The sequence below is a fragment of the Zingiber officinale genome, chromosome 2A, assembly GCF_018446385.1.
Source record: "Zingiber officinale cultivar Zhangliang chromosome 2A, Zo_v1.1, whole genome shotgun sequence".
Taxonomy (NCBI): Eukaryota; Viridiplantae; Streptophyta; class Magnoliopsida; order Zingiberales; family Zingiberaceae; genus Zingiber; species Zingiber officinale.
The window spans coordinates 169,681,379-169,698,365 of NC_055988.1; the positions used below are offsets into that span (position 1 = coordinate 169,681,379).

Sequence of the window (16,987 nt, forward strand, 5' to 3'; positions counted from 1 at the left end):
CATCTTGTAGTCCAGGAATCGACTGTTGGTTGCTACTCGGAAAACCTAGAGGTTCCACTGTACAAAAATTTTGTACAAAGGTCTGAACCTTTTCCTAGCTACCATGTGTTCTTTTAAATTAAATTTTGGATCGCCTGCGGAACTTAACACGTTTGATCCAAAACTTAATCTATTTGTTCTTTTAGGTTTTGACTTGGATCTCCTGCGGAACTTAACACGTTCGATCCAAGTCACCTTAAGTTATTAATTCCATTAAATATTAATTTCCATAATTGGTTCCCAGTACTGACGTGGCGAGGCACATGGCCTTCTTGGATATGGGAGCAACCACCACCGACTAGACAAAACCTCTTATGGAAAGCTAATATTTAATTTCCTAAAATAAATTTAGGTTAACCGAAAAGAACAATCAAATCACAAGGAAAAGAAAAAACAAAAGAACACAACATCGAAAAACATATTCGAAATTCTAGAATCGTAAGCCTCTTGTATTTGGTATTATTTCCATAAATAACTAGTATGATGCGGAAAGAAAAATTACTAGTTATACCTTGTAGAAAAACCTCTTGATCTTCTACCGTATTCCTCTTCTAACCTCGGACGTTGTGTGGGCAACGATCTTCCGAGATGAGAAACCACCAACCACCTTCTCCTCCTAGCTAGGTTCGGCCACAAAGAAAAAGCTTCACCAAGGAAAAAAATCAAAACACTAACCAAGCTCCAAGAGATGCTAGCTCTCTCTCCTTCTTCTTCTTCTTCTCCGAGTAGTATCCGACCACCACAAGAGCTCCAATGGAAGAGGGAGATTCGGCCACCACAAGAGGAAGAGAGGGAGAGGATGGCCGGCCACACCAAGGAACAAAAGAGGGAGAGAAATAATAGATATTGTACCTCATGAAGGCTCCCTCACCCCTTCTTTTATATTCCTTGGCCTAGGTAAATTAGGAAATTTAATTACAATAAAATTTTCTTAATTTTCTTGACATGATTTAATTGAGAAAAATAAAATAAAATTTCCCCAATTGAAATCAAGTGGCCGGTCATATCATGTAAACAAATTGGACAAGTTTTAATCAACAATTAAAACTTCCTAATTTGTTTCCGGAAATTTTAAAATTAAAATTTCTCTTTAAAAATCTCTTCATGGTTAATAAAAAGAAATTTCTATAATTTTAATTTTATCAATCATGTGGATAATTTTAAAGAGAAAATAAAACATCTCACCAATCTACAAATAAGGAAAGAGATCTAATATCTTTCTTTAATCTTTTGTAGATCTTTTACAAGAGAGATATTTTAATTTTAATTCTCTTTAATAAATTATTTCTTCCACATAATAAAAATTAAAATTAAAATTCCTTTTAAATTTAATTTGGCCGGCCCCCACTAGCTTGGGTTCAAGCTAGGGCCGGCCACCCAATTTTATACCTAGGCCGGCCCTAGCTTGGTTCCCAAGCTAGCTTGGCCGGCCCCCTATTGGTGAGTATAGAAGGTGGGTATAGGTGGGTATAGTACTCTATAAATAAGAGGCTACGATAGGGACCGAGAGGAGGAATTAGTTTTGGTCTCCCGATAAAATTAAGCATCCCGTGTTCGCCCCGAACACACAACTTAATTTTATCAATAATAATTCATTCCACTAGAGAACTATTATTGAACTACCGCACCAATCCCAAATTATATTTTTGGACTCCTTCTTATTATGAGTGTGTTAGTCTCCCTGTGTTTAAGATATCGAATGTCCACTAATTAAGTGAGTTACTGACAACTCATTTAATTAATATCTTAGTCCAAGAGTAGTACCACTCAACCTTATCGTCATGTTGGAGTAAGTCCACCTGCAGGGTTTAACATGATAATCCTTATGAGCTCCTCTTGGGGACATTATCAACCTAGTATCTCTAGGACACAGTTTCCTTCTATAATCAACAACACACACTATAAGTGATACAATTTCCCAACTTATCAGGCTTATTGATTCATCGAACTAAATCTCACCCATTGATAAATTAAAGAAATAAATATTAAATATATGTGCTTGTTATTATATTAGGATTAAGAGCACACACATCCATAATAACCGAGGTCTTTGTTTTTTTATAAAATCAGTATAAAAGAAACGACCTCAAATGGTCCTACTCAATACACTCTAAGTGTACTAGTGTAATTATACAGTCAAGATAAACTGATACCTAATTACACTACGACCTTCTAATGGTTTGTTCCTTTCCATTTTGGTCGTGAGCTACTGTTTATAATTTATAAGGTACTGATAATATTATCTTCTGCATGTGACACCACATGTTATGTTATCTACAATATAAATTAATTGAACAACTACAAACAAATGTAGATAATTTGACCAAATGTGATTCTTTATTAAGACAAATGTTTACAAAAGCTTAGGCTTTCAGTATACACTCCAACATCGACCCACGATGAACTTCTTGGCCCCTGCATCCTCTGTCTTGTACTTCTTGTCTAGGGACTCCCACAACTCCTTAGCCATTCTCTTCATGCTATACACAGTGTACAACGAGTCGACAAGGCAATTGAAGTTGTAGTTTCGACAAAAGAACTCAGAATGAGTCCATGCCTCCACTGCACTGATGGTCTACATATCATCATCCTCAGCACACTTGGGAGGACCCTCGGTCAAAAACTGAGCCAGATTGAGCGTGGTCAAGTAGAAGAGCATCTTCTACTACCACCTCTTGAAATTCATTTCACTGAACTTCTCTGTCTTTTACCTGTGATTGATTGGCACAATTCCAATCGGGATGGAGGGGGTGTTCATGTGTTGAGTCTGTTGCACCTCAACATTTTGTTCTGTGGTCATATCAATAGAATCGGAGTCTGTTTCAAGTATTTGGATAAATAATCTGTCAGAGCGTTTGAGAATTAGCTGAATTTAAATACACCGAATTAAATCCACTTATCTGTCAAGATGACCTGAACTGATAATCTCAGGCTGCCAGTGAGGGTTGATTTTCTGTCAAGTGCTAAATGTAGACCACAGATTGGCAGAGTGGGCAAATCAGCCGAGTGGGTCATGAGGCAGAGCTGAGCGAATGAACGGCCGAGCGAGTTGCGGTCGGACGGGCGTGCAGCCGAGTGAGCGAAGAGGCCGAGCGAATGAAACAAATATAGGCTTGTCATGGACGCAGCTTCCTTAAAACAGATTCACCCCTCTTTGGTTGTGTTTTGAGATTTTCTCGGGTCATCTGTTTCCCAGGATACAATAGTTAACTGTGATGCACACCAAGCACTGGTAGTCATGACAAACTGAGAGGTATCCGATTGTTACCATGGGTAATCCGCCGAGCAAGAGATGCATGACCTAGGAGAAGGGGAACAGAGGTGGAGAGCTTTTGCTTGTGTGAATATTGCCTGTGATCGTAGCCTCCTTATATAGGAGCTCAGACCAATGGACAACGTTAATGATCAATTAATGATCATTATTCGTCGAGTAGTGGAACACCCACGTTTCACTCGATCGTTTACATTATGCATTAATCCTTAATTTAATGCATCTGTTACATACTTAAATAAGCAGTAAAAAGATTTATGTAGCAAAATGTTAGTTTTTCTACTTGGACAAATTATATGTAGCAAAATGTTAGTTTTCCCACTTGGACAAATTATATGTAGCAAAATGTTAGTTTTTCCACTTGGGCAAATTAATTTTGCCCAAATAGGTTCAACATTCGACGCACACAGGTTATGCTCGCACATGAGTACAATCCGAGCCCTGGACTTACACCTCATGCACACCCACGTGTGAAAGAAGGTCTCTCCTCATGCATTTGTTCACATCATCAATGCATGTGAATCAATATAGATCAACCAATATGCCTTGAAAGTTTCAATATGGAATAAAGTCTCATTCACAATGAAGTTTTATGCTTCTTCCACCTCTTCATTATTCACATATATCCAACAGCCGCATGACATGATCAAGTCAAAAGTCAAGTTGAGTTTGCAGTTAAGTCAAATCGAGTTCAAGTCAAGTTTGACCAAGCTCAGCCAGGTCTGATTAAGCTCAAGTCAAGTTGGCCCACTTAGAAGACCTCAAGTTGAGTCCCTCCGAGTCACATCCGAGTTATGCTTGCCCCTAATTTGAAACTATAATTTCACATGACGATTACTGAAGCACCGATCATCACGAGATGTGTCCTCTTAATCAAGAGGAAAGAGGTGTATACTTTAGGAATGAAGGTCATCATTTCACTTTCTATTTAAAGAAAACCGATTGTACTATCAAGGAAATCAAATTTCATTATTCTCTACTATCTTTAATGTTCATCAAGGAAATCAAATTTCATTATTCTCTACTATCTTTAATGTTCTTTCGTTTTCTCCATTTTTCTCACAAGTTTGTTTTAAGCGTCGAAAGGTCTTGCCAATTCTGAACTCGACCCCTCTCCTAACTCTTTGTCTAAGTCCTTTCTCAATTGCCAGAGACAGACATCTTCATTCGATTCTCAACCTCCCTTTGTTCGACAGTAGACTCCCCGTGTAGTTCTCCTGACACTGACCAATCTACTGAGAAGTCATTGTGATGAATGACGACCTCATTGAAGCCCAACCTGAAAAAAGTCTACCTCTCGACTTGTCAAGTAGAGTCGAGCTTTTGACTTGCCGACAGAGCCGACCTCCCAACTTGTCAAAAGTCGACCCGATCAATATTTAGCTGACCGAAAGTACTCATCCATGATTACTTTGTTGAGACTTCCCATCCTTGATCTCGGTAAAATTTATTTATTTAATTATCTTTATGTATATTGAATAAATATAAATAAGATTTTATCCAATTGCAATATCATACTTTGCTTATAAATATTTGATTCATTTACCTCCTTAATTTGCAAGACCATAATTGTCAATTAGGGCGGTAAATGAATAGAATTTTCATGATCAAATTTAATAAGTGTTTATTTATATTTATTTAATATATATAAAAGATTAATTAAATAAATAAATTTAAATAATGTATTAAATTAAACGAATAAATTGGTTGAGTTCCTTAATATTTATAGATAGAGATTATAAATTATTTATAAATAATAGTCAAGAATAAATATTATCGGAACTATTTTTGAGGAACAAACTGACCAATAATTAGCATCTGAGATACTAAGACATGAAAAACAAATTAATTATGTGTAAAATAATACACCTTAATTAATCTCGCAGCATCTCCATTAATTCATCTATAAATGAACAATCTGCAGGCGCACCTCTCTCCCATCCCTGCTCTACTCCTCCGTCAACTCCGGCCGCCGCCGGATTCTTTTTACTCTCCATGCCGGTAGTAGAGGCAGCGGCTGTGCCTCTCTCCGCCGCCACATCTAATGCAATATTCTCTGCACCCGCCACCGCCGTTGCCGTGGTCGATGACTCTTTCCCCGTCAGCCTCTGCACAATCCACTTGAAGTCCCGCTTGTCGGCCTGCACGTACTGTGTCTCTATGATTCTCACCTTCGTAGGCGACCGTCTGACGGCGCCGCCTCCGCCGCCGGCAGACGTCGAAGCGTCCTCCTTGAGCTCCATATCCCTGTGTTGGAATGCAGGTCATGCTGTTTACACGTATCGATATATAGATTTTTAATGCACTAATCAGATTTGGTCCACTTGATTCAGTCAAGGAAGAAGTAATCAGGATTCGAGAACGTCAACGGTCTCACTTGGAGGAACGACGACTGTTTGTTCCAGTCAACCGTGTCGTTGTTACGGTCTTACGGACTCGATCGGAGTCAGGTGTCGCGTAGAAATATTTTGGAAACAAACAACAAGAAAAGTAACTTTCTTTATTTTATACCGATCAATGTATTAATTTAATTCTTTAAACATGCTAATTAGTTAAGATAACTTGTACTTTCATTTTGAGAGTAGACAATATCCATGTTCAACGGTCAACTAACTCTGTCGACACTATCGCAATAGAAAAGGTCAAAACCATCACATGCCAATAAATAGTCAACATATCATCCGTACCTTAATGGTCACTTGGTCCAGATCCGCTAATCGAGCAGACCGGGTTCCGATGACTGAATCCGACAATGACACCGGCGCAGAATTCCCGATTCCCGATTCCCGATTCCCAATTCTCGTTTCCCGATTCGGTGCTGGAGGAAAATGGATTGTTTGATGATCTCGCGATCTCTTCGCTCGCACCGGATTGAGTTCCCGACAGGAGGAGAATGGAGAGGTTTAAGTGGATCCAACGATCACTTCTCGGCGATGATCGGGAACAAGAAGACGACCTGCTGGGTGAATTCGGCGATGGCTCCTGCTCCCTTTCCCCTCTCCAGGTACTCCTCCTCTTCCTCCTCCTCCATTTCTTCTATCCTTGCTCTGGATTCATTTCTGGCACCTATTGTAACGATTTCTTTTCTTTCTCGATTGGGAGGGCAGAGATTGTATGGCTTCGCCGCTTCTCTTGTCATCGGATTTGCATTTATGCTGTTGGTATGTCGTCAAATTTTAGGGTTTCTCGTCATCTTCCTCTCACCTGTTGTAGCAAAAAAAAGTCTTTTTTTTTTCTCCGACAGATCCCAAAGTTAACTCATTTGCTACTTTCTCCTCTGTTGTAGTCCCTGGTTGTTTTCTATAAACCGATCAAGTTCGCCCTACTGTTCACCTTCGGGAATCTGTTTGCAGTGGGAAGGTGAGATTTTGGATGTGGGATTTTGTTCTTAGCAGCATCGACCTTTAGACCTTGTATATGTATTGATCATTTCCTCTCTGCAAAAATGGAGCAATTTCCAGTTGATCATAGATTTTTCCACTACAAGAACCAGCAATATGCAAACTAGATTCTTATCTCTCTTTTGTTACTTGTTCATTCCTCCCGTTCATCTTGAAAATCATGCCAAACACCATCATTGGACAGCACAGCCTTCCTTATCGGGCCAGTACAGCAAGCAAGAATGATGCTTGATCCAGTGCGAGTTTATGCGACGATCATATATGTCGGCAGTGTTGTTGTTGCTCTTGTTTGTGCTCTTTGGGTAAGTTTTATGTAGTTACTTAGCTTTGGCGCCAAAGCTTCATACAAGTTAGAGAAGACTCCTTAATATGCATACTTGCTTCCATGCAATGCAGGTTCATAGCAAATTGCTTACGGTGATTGCAATTGTAAGCGAAATCTGTGCGCTCGTATGGTAAGTTCTTTTACATTTGTTTTCACACATGTTATGCATACACAAGTCACAACTAAATTAGTATATAGAGGGTAAGTCTAGATGTCAATAAATTTGAGCAGCTCCTTTCACCTGGTAGGAGACTTGCAACTTATTTTGAGCAACTCCTTAAATTTGAGGACACGGTGATCAATCTCTTTTTGTCATCAGTGTCGTGATGCCACTTATTAAGGATGATTGTTTAGCCATACTACTAGGGAAGATTCATCTGTTTCTACTTTCAATATTGGAGATTATATACCTCAATCTTAGAAATTGTCTCAAAATAGCATTTTTTCTATCAATTTGTTCCATTGTTTATGAATTACACAGTAACTCAGGCCCTACCCTAACTAATCATGAGATAATGCATTACTTCGTTTAAGGCATGATTACTTAGAAATACCCCACCTTACTAAATCCATACAATTGTTCTTATTGCAGGTACAGCTTGAGCTATGTCCCTTTTGCTCGGCGTATGGTCTCTGAGCTGCTTATAAGTTGTTGTGACACAGAGCTTTAAATGCGAGCGGAAAGTGTTTGATTGTGCCTCTCAATAAACTCTATTTATCAGCTAGATTTGCATTCATTCCCTTGATGAGTTGATTCTGTAAAAAATTGCATCACAAATACAGATCAAATTATCTGCTTGTCGCGTTGGCGTTTGCACCAATTCAGACCCGTTGTGTTGTTTCTGGTCTTGTAAAGTTAAAGTGACAGTTTTTCCTGTTAAGAGACGTTTTCTGTTTTTCTTATCGATGTTTGAATGAAATCCTACGAATGAAGATTTGCCATTGATGTCTTTGCTGCCAATCTATTTGAGTCAATGTCACTGAACTACAATGCTGGAAAGTATGCCATAGAACGATAATATATTTGTTGTCTCATTCCGGATTAACGTCCAACCTACAGCACAGAGGCAAAAAAAAAGTTCAAAATAGCTCTACAACATCAACAGAGTATTCTTCAACTGAAACAAAAACAACAAAGTATTTGAAGAGGATCATTCAAGTTACACTCGCAAAAAAACTAGAGTCTTCGCGGTGCTTACAGAGAAGGCACTCTAGTAAAAGAAGGCTTAAGGTCGAGTACGAAATCATAGTCTTTGCAGTGCATTAAAAGAAGAAGAGTCTGGTAAAAGAAGGTTCAAGGTTGGTTTCCCATGTCTTCCTGTTCTGAAGAGTCCAACAAGATGTTCGAATCAATGAAAGGAGAGCCGTCATAGTCTCCCAAAACTCCAAGATCTTGTATGAGCCAAACCATTATGTCAATGGAATTGTAACTCAAAAAACACTAGTGAAAGTCGTGCTGGTTTTAATTCATTGGTCGGTTCTGTTAATCGAATCGTCCATTGAACTATTAATATCTAGATAAAGTGTTGCATTTCTGGTAATCTAAGAAGTGGCAAAGTTTTTCACCTGTGAGGTCTGCATTTCAGCTCAGCCTGAGGATGCCAATGAAGCTAAACTCATGTGACTTGTAAGGCAGACTGTGAAATTATTACTGCTCTGGAGATTAAGGATTTATCATGGTCTGTAGTGATATTGTGGATGACACTTGAAAAGCAATATCAATAAGGTCTCACTAATCCAGCTGCAAAAAAGAACACCACATAATCAATCAACAAGTAGTCGATCTGACAAAAAAAAAAAAAAAAAAAAAACGACGAGTTATGATATGTTCAAGGAAAAATCTTAATGAAATGCTCAAGGATAGATATAAATTCATGGTCCACCATTTCACTTTTTGTGGGATCCATCATTTTATGTGTCTATCCTTGAACATTTCATTATGATTCATTCCTTGAGCATATCATTTTTCAAAAACGACTTATAAGCTTAAATGAAAGTGCATTCTTTTCCAATTTGGATCCTTGTGTTGGGTTTTTCGGGCCGCGAAAACCGCTTTTTCACGTCGCGGAAACCCCGAAACCCCCGGCCACCGGATCCGTGCAAAGAAAAATAAAACAAAATACGAGTACGAGTTTCTAAAGTATAGATCTACACTAGATAAGAGTGTTACCCTCGATGCGATGCCTTTCGCTATCCCACTAGTCCAACGGTTTGCCGGATCTCAAGATTGTCAAAGTAGACAACCCTCTAGAAGTATCCACACGAACAAAATTAGGTGGAGGGGACCAAACAAAGGTGCGCTAGCACCTATGGTATTCGGCCAAGAAAGGAGAGGGAGAGCTTGGGGAAGAAGATGAGAGTTACTTCACAAATGAAAACTCATAAAATGAAACTCTTCATGCAATTGATGTGGCTGGCCACATTAAGAGAAGTTGTAACCTCCATGGAATACCAAGAGTCACAACTCTTGGTAACTCCCATGAGGTGATATCCCAATTAAGCAACCAAGATGATGTGGAGCATCATCATTGGCTCACTCAATGTCAACTCACCAATGAAGTGGCATAAAGTCAAGTCAAACTTAACTCTTCATCTTCTTCTCAAGTCAAGTCAAACTTGACTTAATCTCTCTCATGGTTGATCTAATCCAACCATTTAATTAAAGCCAATTTAATATAATGAATTTAATTCATTTAATTAAATTGATTCAATGAGTCATAATCTAAATTAGACTCATTGAACACATGAATCAACTTGAGTCCAACTCAATTAGCCCAATTAGGATTCCTCTTAATCCAATTTGACTCATCAAATGAATCTAATTCTCTTGGTTCATCATATGAACCTAATCTCCATCCAATTGTCCTTAGTGTGTGACCCTATAGGTTCTTGTAACATTGGCAATGCCCTTAAACTCATTTAGGAGCATAAGTAATGAGCAGTATCTAGCAACACATCATTACTACCCAAGTTATAAGAATGTTGAGATCCAACATCACCTTGTGACTACTAATTGTGACTCCTCATAATATATGACAAGTGTCCTTCTATCCAAGACATCTAGATTGATCAATGTGAGGCATAGACTGTGTCATCCTCTAATCAATCTAAATCTTGAACTCCAAGTAGACTCACTAAATCAAATGAGCTCAATATCTCATATTGACTCATTTGGGCATGGCCATACACTTCGTGGTCTCACTCTATCAAGAATATCGATGTCGCTCCCATCATATAGGAGGGATAGATCTCATCTACATCACTCACATCCCTCTGCATAATTCGTTACATACCTAGTAATCACCTTTATAGTTCACCCAGTTACGGGTGACGTTTGACGAAACCAAAGTACATAACTTCTTATGTAGGGAACCATGGTGACTTCAGGTCTAAGGACTAGTAGTCATACTAATAGCCACATGAGAAAATATATGACACTCATATAACGATCCATGATACTTTCTCATGGAGGGTCATTCAGTATACATTCTCCAATGCATACCCATGTGTCAACTTGATATCTCTATATCCATGACTTGTGAGATCAAGTCATCGAGTTGACCTACATGCTAGTCTTATTGCATTAACATTGTCCCTAAATGTTAACACTCGACTATGAATCATTAAGAGTAGTGTTCCCTATATCATCTCACTATCGGTTCAACTAACCGATTGATATATGTGAGAACCTTCTACTCAAGGACGCTATTATACTTAATTTATTTGGCACCAATACAAGTAAGTATAATAACCAAAACAAATGCCCTTATTTATATAAGAATATGATACAACAAGTCTATAATATAATCATCAAATGATTGGCTCTAGGGTTCTAACTAACAATCTTCCACTAGCACTAGTGCCAATCAGTGTAGGCTCTAAGCCCCAATGACCTAGTGTGACCATCTTGCTTCCTCTGTGCCAAAGCCTTGGTCAAGGGATCTGCGATGTTAGCCTCTGTAGGTACTCTACAAATCTTCATATCTCCTCTCTCGATAATCTCTCAAATGAGATGGAAGCGCCGTAGTATGTGTTTGGTCCGCTGGTGTGAGCGAGGTTCCTTCGCCTATGCTATAGCTCCATTGTTGTCACAAAAGAGCTCTGTTGGTTGCTACTCGGAAAACCTATAGGTTCCACTGTACAAAAATTTTGTACAAAGGTCTGAACCTTTTCCTAGCTACCATGTGTTCTTTTAAATTAAATTTTGGATCGCCTGCGGAACTTAACACGTTTGATCCAAAACTTAATCTATTTGTTCTTTTAGGTTTTGACTTGGATCTACTGCGGAACTTTACACGTTCGACCCAAGTCTCCTTAAGTTATTAATTCTATTAAATATTAATTTCCATAATTGGTTCCCAGTACTGACGTGGCGAGGCACATGACCTTCTTGGATATGGGAGCAACCACCACCAACTAGACAAAACCTTTTATAGAAAGCTAATATTTAATTTCCTAAAATAACTTTAGGTTAACCAAAGAGAACAATCAAATCACAAGGAAAAGAAAAAAACAAAAGAACACAGCATCGAAAAAACATATTCGAAATTCTAGAACGTAAGCCTCTTGTATTTGGTATTATTTCCATAAATAACTAGCATGATGCGGAAATAAAAATTATTAGTTATACATTGTAGAAAAACCTCTTGATCTTCTACCGTATTCCTCTTCTAATCTCGGACGTTGTGTGGGCAACGATCTACCGAGATGAGAAACCACCAACCACCTTCTTCTCCTCCAAGCAAGGTTCGGCCACAAAGGAAAACTTCACCAAGGAGAAAAATAAAAAAAAAACTAACCAAGCTCCAAGAGATGCTAGCTTTCTCTCCTTCTTCTCCAAGTAGTATCCGGCCACCACAAGAGCTCCAAGGGAGAGAGAGAGGTTCGGCCACCACAAGAGGAAGAGAGGGAGAGGATGGCCGGCCACACCAAGGAACAAAAGAGGGAGAGAAATAATAGATGTTGTGTTTCATGAAGGCACCCTCACCCCTTCTTTTATATTCCTTAGCCTAGGCAAATTAGGAAATTTAATTACAATAAAATTTCCTCAATTTCCTTGACATGATTTAATTGAGAAAATAAAATAAAATTTCCCAATTAAATCTACATTGGCCGGCCACATCATTGGAGAACAAATTGGACAAGTTTCAATCAACAATTAAAACTTCCTAATTTGTTTCCGGAAATTTTAAAATTAAAATTTCTCTTTAAAAATCTCTACATGGTTAATAAAAGAAATTTCTATAATTTTAATTTTACAACATGTGAATAATTTTTAAAGAGAAAATAAAATATCTCACCAATCTACAAATAAGGAAAGAGATCTAATCTCTTTCTTTAATCTTTTGTAAATTTTACAAGAGAGATAATTTAATTTAAATTCTCTTTAATAAATTATTTCTTGCACATAATAAAAATTAAAATTAAAATTCTTTTTAATTTATTTTGGCCGTCCCTACTAGCTTGGGTTCAAGCTATGGCCGGCCACCCAATCTTATACCTAGGCCGACCCTAGCTTGTTCCCAAGCTAGCTTGGCCGGCCCCTATTGGGTGGGTATAGAAGGTGGGTATAGGTGGGTATAGAACTCTATAAATAAGAGGCTACGATAGGGACCGAGAGGAGGAATTGGTTTTGGTCTCCCGATAAAATTAAGTATCCCGTGTTTGCCCCGAACACACAACTTATCAATGATAATTCATTCCACTAGAGAACTATCATTGAACTGCCGCACCAATCCCAAATTATATTTTTGGGCTCCTTCTTATTATGAGTGTGTTAGTCTCCCTGTGTTTAAGATATCGAATGTCCACTAATTAAGTGAGTTACTGACAACTCATTTAATTAATATCTTAGTCCAAGAGTAGTACCACTCAACCTTATCGTCATGTCGGACTACCATGCAGGGTTTAACATGACAATCCTTATGAGCTCCTCTTGGGGACATTATCAACCGAGTATCTCTACGACACAGTTTCCTTCTATAATCAATAACACACACTATAAGTGATACCATTTCCCAACTTATCGGACTTATTGATTCATCGAACTAAATCTCACCCATTGATAAATTAAAGAAATAAATATCAAATATATGTGCTTGTTATTATATTAGGATTAAGAGCACACACTTCCATAATAACCGAGGTCTTTGTTTCTTTATAAAATCAGTATAAAAGAAACGACCTCAAATGGTCCTACTCAATACACTCTAAGTGTACTAGTGTAATTATACAGTCAAGATAAACTGATACCTAATTACACTACGACCTTCTAATGGTTTGTTCCTTTCCATTTTGGTCGTGAGCTACTGTTTATAATTTATAAGGTACTGATAACATTATCTTCTGCATATGACACCACATGCTATATTATCTACAATATAAATTAATTGAACAACTACAAACAAATGTAGATAATTTGACCAAATGTGATTCTTTATTCAAGACAAATGTTTACAAAAGCTTAGGCTTTCAGTATACACTCCAACAATCTCCCACTTATACTAATGACTAAGCTGCCATATCTTCTACCATACATCTGATTCCCATTCCCTCCACATGCCAATCAAAAGCTTTCGCCGGAAGGGCCTTAGTGAAAGGATCTGCCAGGTTATCCGCTGTCTTGGCGATGACAACTTCTCCTCGCTCACGATATCTCGTATCACGTGGTACTTGCGCTCTATATGTTTACTTGCCTTATGAGCTCGTGGTTCCTTCGAGTTTGAAATGATCGCTATTATCACAATAAATTGTGATAATTTTGGGAAAACCAGAATCACATCTAAGTCCATTAGAAAGTTCCCGAGCCATACCGCTTTAGCCGCCTCAGAAGGTGCTACATACTCGCTTCCATGGTTGAGTCCGATACGCATTCGCTTAACACTCCTCCATGAAATGGCTCCACCTCCTAAAGTAAACACATAGCCGATGTAGACTTACTATTGTCCCTATCGATTGGAAATCAAAATCCGTGTAACATCAAATCGTCTGCTTGGTAAATTAGCATATAATCTCTAGTCCTTCTCGGTACTTTAATATATGCTTTATCATCCAATGTCCTTGTCCAGGGTTACTCTGATATCTGCTGACCATGCCCACGGCAAAATAAATATCAGGTCTCGTACATAGCATTGCATACATAAGGCTTCCTACAGCCGAAGCATAAGGAACTGCTTTCATGTCTTTTATCTCCTTTGATGTCTTCGGAGACATCTCTTTAGATAGAGCTATTCCATGCCTAAAAGGTAAGAAACCTTTCTTGGAATCCTGCATACTAAAACGAGCAAGGATTGTATCTATATATGAAGCTTGGGACAGACACAACATTCTTTTCTTGCCATCCCTTATCACTTTAATCCCAAGAATGTGTGCACACTCTCCTAAGTCCTTCATATCAAATTGTTTGGACAACCATACCCTTACGTCTGATAATACCTTGACATTGTTGCCAATTAACAAAATATCATCTACGTATAGTACAAGAAATACCACCACGTTTCTGTTACACTTCTTGTATACACAAGACTCATTCGGACACTGAATAAATCCATACGACTGGATTACTTCATTAAACCGGATGTTCCAAGACCTTGAAGCTTGCTTCAGTCCATAAATGGACCAATTGAGCTTGCACACTAGATGCTCTTTGCCTTTTTCAATGAACCCTTCTGGTTGCTTCATATGAATGTTCTCTTCAAGACTTCCATTAAGGAAAGCTGTCTTGACATCCATTTGCCAAATCTCATAATCCATATGAGCAGCAATGGATAAGAGTATCCGGATAGACTTAAGCATGGCTACCGGTGAAAAGGTCTCCTCATAATCGATTCCCTCTTTCTGAGTGTACCCTTTCGCAACAAGCCTAGCTTTGAAGGTCTCTACCTTCCCGTCTATCCCTCTTTTCCTTTTGTAGATCCACTTGCATCCAACCGGTTTTACACCATCAGGTGGTTCTACAAGCTCCCAGACTTTATTAGAGTACATAGACTCTATTTCAGAATTCATTGCCTTTTGCCAAGATGCTGCATCTATATCTTGGAGTGCTTCGTCAGATGTTCAGGATCAGGTTCATGTTTACCCGGATCAAGTCCAAGACTCTCCCAAAAACATGAATCTTTCAGTCGCTTACAACCCTCCCACTACGACGAGGCACCGTGGTTGTGTATCATGTGTGACACGTGTTGCGTCTCTTGTGGTACTTCATCTTGTTCTGTTGAAGTAGACATGTCCTCTTTAAGTTCTTCTAAAACAACTTTTCGGGCTTGTGATCCATTATATAGTCTTCTTCTAAAACCGGGCATTGGTGCTAACAATGCCCTTCGGTCTTTAGGACTATAAAATAAACCACCTTTCGCTCCTTTGGGATATCCTACAAACACGCGAACTTCTGACGGATTCTAACTTATCAGGATCTGGTTTCAGCACATGTGCTGGACTACCCCAAATCCGAATATGTCTTAGATCGGCTTTCGCCCATTCCACAATTCTATGGGAGTAGAAGAAACTGATTTAGAAGGTACTAAGTTCGGAACATACACTGCTGTTTCCAGAGCATATCCCCAAAACGAATTTGGTAATTCTGAATAACTCATCATTGATCTAACAATCTCCATAAGAGTCCTATTCCTTCGTTCTGCTGTACCAGGTGTAGACAATTGGGATTGAATCCCGGCCTTTGATAAGTAATTCCTAAACTCTCCTAAGAGGTATTCGCCACCACGATCAGATCGTAGTGTCTTGATACTTTTACCTAGTCGTTTCTCCACATCAGCCTTGTATTCTTTGAACTTATCAAAGCACTCGGACTTGCGGCGCATTAGGTAAATGTATCCATATCTTGAATAATCATCTATGAAAGAGACAAAATATTCAAAACCTCCTCTTGCCTGGACAGACATAGGACCACACAAATCAGAGTGAACCAATTCTAACACTTCTTTGGCTCTATACCCCTTGGCCTTGAACGACCTCTTGGTCATTTTACCTTCCAAGCAGGATTCACAAGTTGGAAAATTTTCCAACTCAAATGAACTCAAAAGTCCATCGGCTATAAGCCTCTGAATCCTACTTAAGTTAATATGACCAAGCCTTAGATGCCAAAGATATGCTTGGTTCATCTCCGAAGGTTCTTTTCTCTTATTAGAGTTAGAAGATGAGTTATAAATTTCCATGTTTTACTTTGTGGAAGAAATTGGATTTAAAGTATACAAATTGCCAACTAATGCACCATAACACTTTATTTCTTTTAATAACTACATCGTTACTGAAAGAAACTGAATATCCATCTAAAAACAGTTTAGAAACTGAAATTAAATTCTTTCTAAAACTGGGTACATAAAGACAATTTCTTAAAATCAAATTTCTATTTCTACTAAAAGATAAGTAGACGTCTCCCACTGCAACAGCTGCCACCTTAGTAGCATTGCCCATGTAGACGGTAATTTCTCCTTCAGATAGTCGTCGGGTTTCCTGGAACCCCTGCAAGGAATTGCAGACATGATCAGTGGCTCCCGTATCTACACACCAGGTGCTGGTACACCGCTAAACATGTTTCAACAACTAGAGTATGAGATATACCTTAGTTTTGGTTCCTACGAGGACAGTCCGCCTTCCAATGTCCTGCCTGCTTACAGATGAAGCACTTGCCCTTCGGCTTCTTCATTCTTTACACTGAGATTTATTCACTTTCTTTCTTAAAAACTTGTTTCTTCTTCTTCTTCCTTTCGGTTTAGAAGTAGAACCATTTTCAAAGATAGTGAATTTGAGCATTGTGACGAAATAATCGCTTGAAGTTCTGTCAGGAGTTCCGCTAATGAATAAACCTCTTATTCATATTATAGTTCAAACGGAACAACTTCTAGGTAGCGCTTGGAGGATCATATCGATCCGGGTTTCCCATCAATTTCTCCTCCAAGGATCTCTATCTCGTTCGGATAAGCCATCATCTTTAGG

General features: G+C 38.6%; 1 protein-coding gene across 1 annotated transcript; it reads left to right on the top strand.

Annotated features, from left to right (window-relative positions):
* Positions 1-6,089: 6,089 nt before the first annotated feature.
* LOC122040267 (vesicle transport protein SFT2B-like) lies at positions 6,090-7,982 on the top strand. Its single transcript, XM_042599596.1, has 6 exons — positions 6,090-6,314; positions 6,418-6,471; positions 6,597-6,670; positions 6,896-7,013; positions 7,108-7,166; positions 7,629-7,982. The coding sequence occupies exons 1-6, from the start codon at positions 6,204-6,206 to the stop codon at positions 7,705-7,707; spliced, it is 495 nt and encodes a 164-aa protein (XP_042455530.1). The 5' UTR covers positions 6,090-6,203; the 3' UTR covers positions 7,708-7,982.
* The last annotated feature ends 9,005 nt before the right edge of the window (positions 7,983-16,987 follow it).

Coding starts and splice junctions, on each gene's coding strand:
- LOC122040267 (XM_042599596.1), top strand. CDS start 6,204: ATGGAGAGGTTTAAGTGGATCCAACGATCACTTCTCGGCGATGATCGG. Junction 6,472..6,596: donor GATTTGCATTTATGCTGTTG/GTATGTCGTCAA, acceptor CCTCTGTTGTAG/TCCCTGGTTGTTTTCTATAA. Junction 7,014..7,107: donor CTCTTGTTTGTGCTCTTTGG/GTAAGTTTTATG, acceptor CATGCAATGCAG/GTTCATAGCAAATTGCTTAC.